This window comes from Paralichthys olivaceus, chromosome 16, assembly GCF_024713975.1.
Source record: "Paralichthys olivaceus isolate ysfri-2021 chromosome 16, ASM2471397v2, whole genome shotgun sequence".
NCBI lineage: Eukaryota > Metazoa > Chordata > Actinopteri > Pleuronectiformes > Paralichthyidae > Paralichthys > Paralichthys olivaceus.
The window spans coordinates 14,906,140-14,912,139 of record NC_091108.1 but is presented as its reverse complement, the minus strand read 5'-3'; the positions used below and the strand labels follow the sequence as shown (position 1 = coordinate 14,912,139).

At 41.4% G+C, this 6,000-nt stretch overlaps 1 protein-coding gene across 3 annotated transcripts; it reads left to right on the top strand.

The window, feature by feature from the left end:
* cdc7 (cell division cycle 7 homolog (S. cerevisiae)) lies at positions 1–5,570 on the top strand. 3 transcript variants are annotated; one of them, XM_020102746.2, is made up of 12 exons: positions 1–221; positions 757–847; positions 1,170–1,256; positions 1,416–1,551; positions 1,857–1,950; positions 2,121–2,263; positions 2,488–2,551; positions 3,044–3,151; positions 3,620–3,789; positions 4,057–4,139; positions 4,358–4,507; positions 4,634–5,570. In XM_020102746.2, exons 2-12 carry the CDS (start codon positions 757–759, stop codon positions 5,056–5,058), a joined length of 1,551 nt encoding a protein of 516 aa, XP_019958305.1. In that variant the 5' UTR covers positions 1–221; the 3' UTR covers positions 5,059–5,570. The 3 variants fall into 3 exon arrangements, with proteins under 3 accessions (XP_019958305.1, XP_019958286.1, XP_019958277.1); XM_020102727.2 differs by having other exon boundaries at positions 2,488–2,707; XM_020102718.2 differs by having other exon boundaries at positions 2,488–2,845.
* The last annotated feature ends 430 nt before the right edge of the window (positions 5,571–6,000 follow it).

Below are 6,000 nucleotides of genomic sequence, written 5' to 3'. Positions count from 1 at the left end.
ATGTTACCACGTGACTTGTGCTGAAGTCACGCGATATTCTGACGTCACTTTTCGCGCGGAGTTTGTTGTAGGCGGAAAAGCTTCAGTGTAAAAGTCCGGTGGTCGAGTTGTTTAACGGGGTTTGTTCCGCTCGCTGAGTGTTTCACGACTGGAACATTAACTCGTGGCGACATTGCGCCTTGATAACATGCTCCTCTGACAAACTACGAGCAACTGAAGCGGTGAGTTCCTGTTTGTTTTCACACGGACCCAACTCAGCTGGATGACAGATTGTGGCTAACAGCGACATGCTAGTTCAGTTGTAATGACAACACAACAGCGCCTAGCTAGTTTAGCATCAGCTGTACTTTTTCATCTACCTGACAGTTCAACCAGATAGTTTACTTATAACTAACCACTGGTCGTGAAGTGGATTCAGTTCTTTACCTCTTAGAGCTATTTTGACAGGGGCGGTCTAATCCAGTTGGTTTTAAATGGGGGGGCCCATTGAAAGGTTTCCGGATGAATCCATTCAAACTGTTATGATATATGTGTTGACTCGGTGGAAATTTTTTTAATCTCTCTAAGACATTCTTCATGTGTTGCTCTTTCACGTAACTTTATAGAAATGTGTCATATTATTTGTACAGGGTTAGATCCTTGGAAGTAATGTTTGTCCAATAGAAGGGCCTTTGTGAGAATCTCTACTCTAATCTAGCCCTATGCCTACAATGGAAAACATTCCCAGCCTATTGAAATTCTGTCCATGTCTTTCAGATGGAGCTGTCTCCTGTGTGCACTGAAGGCATCAGCACAGACGGATGTATCATCAAATCTGACAGAGCCCCGAGAAAAAGCAAGGTCCCAAGTGAGTCCGATGCTTTATGACATAACTGTGATATGAACGATACAAAAAAAAGATGTGCATTTGATTATAGAGACTGTATATTGTAGATCCCGGTGATTATACGTGCTGCCAATACTTGTCAAACTAGATTTTTGATTACATAGTGATATGCCACTTTACCACAAATGTTACGTCAGAATTTAAAAATGTAACCCTTTTCTTAAAATAAAACCTATTACAAAGGTATCCATGTAAAGTTTGCACTGCACCAACACACACTGTTCATGACTTATCTGAAACTTGTGCATGTATGAATGTATAAATCTTGTGTGTTTTCTTCCAGGAGATGTAGAGGTGGACATTGAGTTCCTCCATAAAGCCGTTCCTCAGCTGGCCAAGGTTTTCCGCATCGTAGACAAAATTGGAGAAGGTACATGCTCTAAATAACTGTATCTATGCTTTTGGAATGTATATACTGCCTGCTGAATACAAACTTGTGTCAGAGATTCATAGTCACTTGTTAAGCTCAGTGGATTTATTGGAGCAGAATCAGTGGCTTGCCCATGACATGTGCATATCTGTGCATCAGGTACCTTCAGCTCTGTGTACCTGGGTGAGGCTCAGATGCGTGACGGAAGTAGAGAGAGGTTTGCTCTGAAGCACCTCATTCCAACCAGCCATCCTACACGCATTGCTGCTGAGCTTCAGTGTCTCACTGTTGCTGGGTGAGTCTGAATACAATAGATTTTTAATAAAGTCATTTTCAAGATATCTGTCTGTGCCCCCAGAATATCAGTCAGCAGTTTGAGGAACCAGTCACATCATTAATCATTTGCTACTCACCTTTCAATCAAGCTCCTCATCACATATGTAAAGTCAGACTAAGATGTTAAAAAACACTAATTTGCATATATGGATTTGCATTGATCTGCGTTTTTGTTGGGAATTTTTGAAGTGACAGGTAAAGATTGACGTCTTCACATGCAGAGAATAGCCTCCAGAATCTCACTGTGCCTTTTTCTGTTTTTAGAGGCAGAGAGAATGTGATGGGGGCGACTTACTGCTTCAGGAAGGAGGACCATGTTGTGATTGTCATGCCGTATATGGAGCATCAAGCTATTGTGGTATATATGCAGTATATATTCACAAATGTGGCTACTACTTTTTAGTGACATACTGATTCTTGCATGGGAACAATCTGTAGTATATCTACAAAACGTAAATCAGGTATTATTCATGTTAGTTCTTGTCTTCGAGATTAAAACTTTTGATCCAATCACAATGTATTTTTCAGGACATCATCAGCTCACTGACCTTCGAAGAGGTTCGTCTGTACATCTATCACCTTTTGAAATCCCTGAAACACATCCACCAGTTTGGAATCATTCACCGAGACATCAAACCAAATAACTTCCTCTACAACAGGAACAGCAAAATGTGAGTAGTTGCACTTCTCTGTGTAATTTAAGGAAGTGCTGATGATTTGATGAGTTTCTATTTTAGCTATTTATTTGGCATTCCATCCATTAATGTGGACATTTTTGAGTTCCCTGGTTAGTTGGGATGTGGGATGGAATGTATGGGGGTTCCAGGGTCAGCTATCTTGCAGTACACAGACACAGCACATGAAAAATTTATATGAAATGTGTTTTTGTGTGTAGGTATGCTCTGGTGGACTTTGGCTTGGCTCAGGGAACAGCGGACACACAGATTGAGCTGTTGAAGGTGGTGAGGCAGAGGCCAACACAAAAAGGTGGAGGGTCCACGGGGAAACAAGACACCACACATCGGAGCAAAGCACAACCCAGACTCCTTCATCCCAAAACCACAGCAAGCACCACAGCCTCAACCTCACTACCTGTGCCCTCCAGGCAGTCCACGGCACGGCCACCTTCCTCCTCTTCTTCCTCAACTACCACTACCACACCTTCCTCAGCCTCTCGGAGAGCACTAGTTAAAAAAGCACGTTCTGTCACCACCACTGTCACCACCTCCACATCTCGCACAAAGCACACAAAGGTGCACATTTACTGGTCTCCTCTCTGAGTCGTTTCTTTGTTCTCTAAGGAGATAATTGTACTGTATGTTTGTATGATTAACTGGGTATTGGGCTGAGGAATTTCCTGGATGGAATTATCTGGATTTCTTTAGTGATCCGTTTCTGCACGGATGTGTTGGTTTTTGCTAAACTCTGGCATCCGTGTTTGTTTTCTCCAGGATTTGACAAGACTGAGCAAAGTGCCACGGCCGGTTTTTGGAGAGAAGAACCTCAACAGCTGCCTTCCAGCTTCCTCCACCACCAAACAGGCTGCCATTATGACAGAGGTAAGCGAGGTGCAGTGTCAGGATTTTGAAAAATAAGATGTTTTAGACCTCTTCAGTAACAGCTCATGGAAGTGGACAGATCACACCAGACACGACAGTACTCGTTCAACATTTATCTGACGCGTTTAAAAATGAAAATGTTTTTAGTAGTTTAACCCTTAAGTGTCTATAAACATATCACACAGGTCAATGTGGTTATGTTTATTTCACATATTAAATTTTTATTTTTATTTGACATATACATACGATTAACCAGTGCTTACAGATATAATGATACGTTTTGTATACATGGTCCCACAAACATCTAGATAATATCAATGAAGGTTTTGCACCTCCATAACTCCTTTTCATACATTGATTTTTCTAAATGTTTCAAGATAAACATTTATTTATAGGTGTTGCTTTTCTCATTTTAGTCATGTGTTTTTCCTCTATAAAATCCCACATTCCATTCTTGTTTTTGTTTAGCTGGTAAAACCCATCAAAACAGAGGACCCTGCCAGCAGGAGGTACTCCTCAGCCAGCCGTGGGCCTGTGGCTGTCAGGAGCCAGAGTCAGAAACCTCAGAGGATTCTACAGCAGGGCCTCACCTGTAACTGCTACATGACGGACCGCGTCTGCAACGTCTGCTTGTCCAGGTAACAAAAAACATTAAAACACTGAAGCACTCTTTTTTTAAGATAGGAGCTCATCCTCAGGCCCTCCTTTTCACCACTGGTCATATTTAAGTCCGCAATTTAAATGATGTAGCGTCTATTTTTAACTTCAAGTTTCACTGTCAGCTATATAGGAACCATCAGGAATCTATAAAAGGACATTCTTGTCAAGTCCACTCACTTACAATCCTTAAAAATCCTTGTTCACATTCAGTAAATGTCTCTTTAATGTCCCTGTTGTGACTGAAGGAAGCAGCAGGTGGCACCCAGGGCTGGAACTCCAGGCTTCAGAGCACCAGAAGTCCTCACAAAGTGTCCCAACCAAGGGACAGGTCAGTTTCGCAAATCGTTATTGATTAATGTAAACTCAACATAATACATTATGTAAATACGTCTCTCGTGCCCCCATTTATACCCCTCTACAACTATTGAAAGGTTTTCATGTTTTTTGGTATTTGAAAGATTTCTTTCCCTCACAGGTGAGAATTTGACTGTCACTAATATTCACAGTCACACCCTCTCCTGTCTTTTTCTCCATTATGCGTTGTAGCCATAGACGTGTGGTCAGCTGGTGTGATTCTGCTCTCGCTGCTCAGTGGTCGTTACCCGTTCTTCAAAGCCAGCGATGACCTGATTGCTCTCACTCAGATTATGACCATTCGAGGCTCCAGGGAGACCATACAGGCTGCCAAGTCGTTTGGTGTGTATTAAAACAGAGGCCTCCACTTCTATATTGTGATTAATCCAGTAGCATCATTTATCACCATAGTTAAGTCAACAATTCAGCTGTACCATGTTGATTGTAAACTTTTTGGGGTTTGAACAGGTAAGGCGCTGGTGTGCTGTCGGGAGCTACCAAGGCAGGATCTCAGAACTTTGTGTGAGACACTGAGAGGACGAAGACCATCACCTGATGATGAAGTCACACCCCTCCATGGAGCAAGTAAAGACTCCGCTCAACATCCAAAGATCCCAGATGATACACCTACACATCGTCCCACTGATGGAATATCGAAGCAGCATGAAGGTGGAGTAGGTCAAACTCTCTCAAACCATCCTGAGAACTCAAGCAGCAAAGACGCTTCCACCCGCCTTGATAAACAGACCTCAGAGGTGGAGAGCAGTGAGCGGGGCTGGGACAGAGTCCCTGATGAAGCCTACAACTTGCTTGACCGGCTGCTGGACCTGAACCCCGCCACCAGGATCACAGCTGCTCAGGCACTGCAGCACTCGCTGTTCAAAGACCTGTGACGGATCACGTAGCTGCTGGACTTCAGGATATGAGTCAGACGTAGAGAAGATGGAACCCGACTGGAACAAAGTTTAAATCTTTTGTGTGGAGACATTATCAGAACAAAGTGAGATGAGGTTAATCTGTGTTTGTGTGTGTCTCTACACAGATTAAATATTAATGCTGGTTTGACTTTGGGGTTCACAGGCTTGTATTTAAGAGTTAGCATGAGTTATATTCATGGCAGCGATGGTGTAGAAGAGAGAATTGTGAGGATTCAGTATTGATTTGAGGCAATACATTAGCAGTTCTAAATTTAGAGAATGGATATTTAATATTTTTGTTTGTCTCGTCTTGTAAAGGGAATCGTCAGTATGTTGTTTGCTCTTGTTTACTGCCTATCACCACTGTATGGACTGAGTGTACCTGAGGTATGAATGTGTCTTCATTTGAAGGTGTTTCATGTCCATCTGTATTTTATAAATGTGAGTATGAATGTGTTTATTTTATAATAAAGACATAAACAAAGTGATTGTCATTTGAAGCGTAATTAATTATATATATATATATGGATAATTGTGTTTATCTGCATGCAGATGCTTTTCCGAACATTTGAATTTGTTTTGGCACCTTAGGGGAAAAGAAATTGAATTTGAGATTTGTCTATCACATATTTCAAATGACTATAAACCAATCAAATAGACAGAATACACAGATACATAGAAATTGTCAATAGCAACAAAGTTTGCATAGCCCTTAAAAACTTTTATCAACCAAATGGAAAGTAATTACTTGTTAAGATGTATATGACTTCTGTTTACTTAGAACTTTGCAGTTGTTACTAAGTGTAAACTTAATAAACGACCACTTTAATAATTTCAATGTGTTTACCATTTTAAGCCAAAATGAGCTGGAGCTGCCGTCTCCAGAATTACAGCAAGTCACATCGTTAAAGTTTTTTA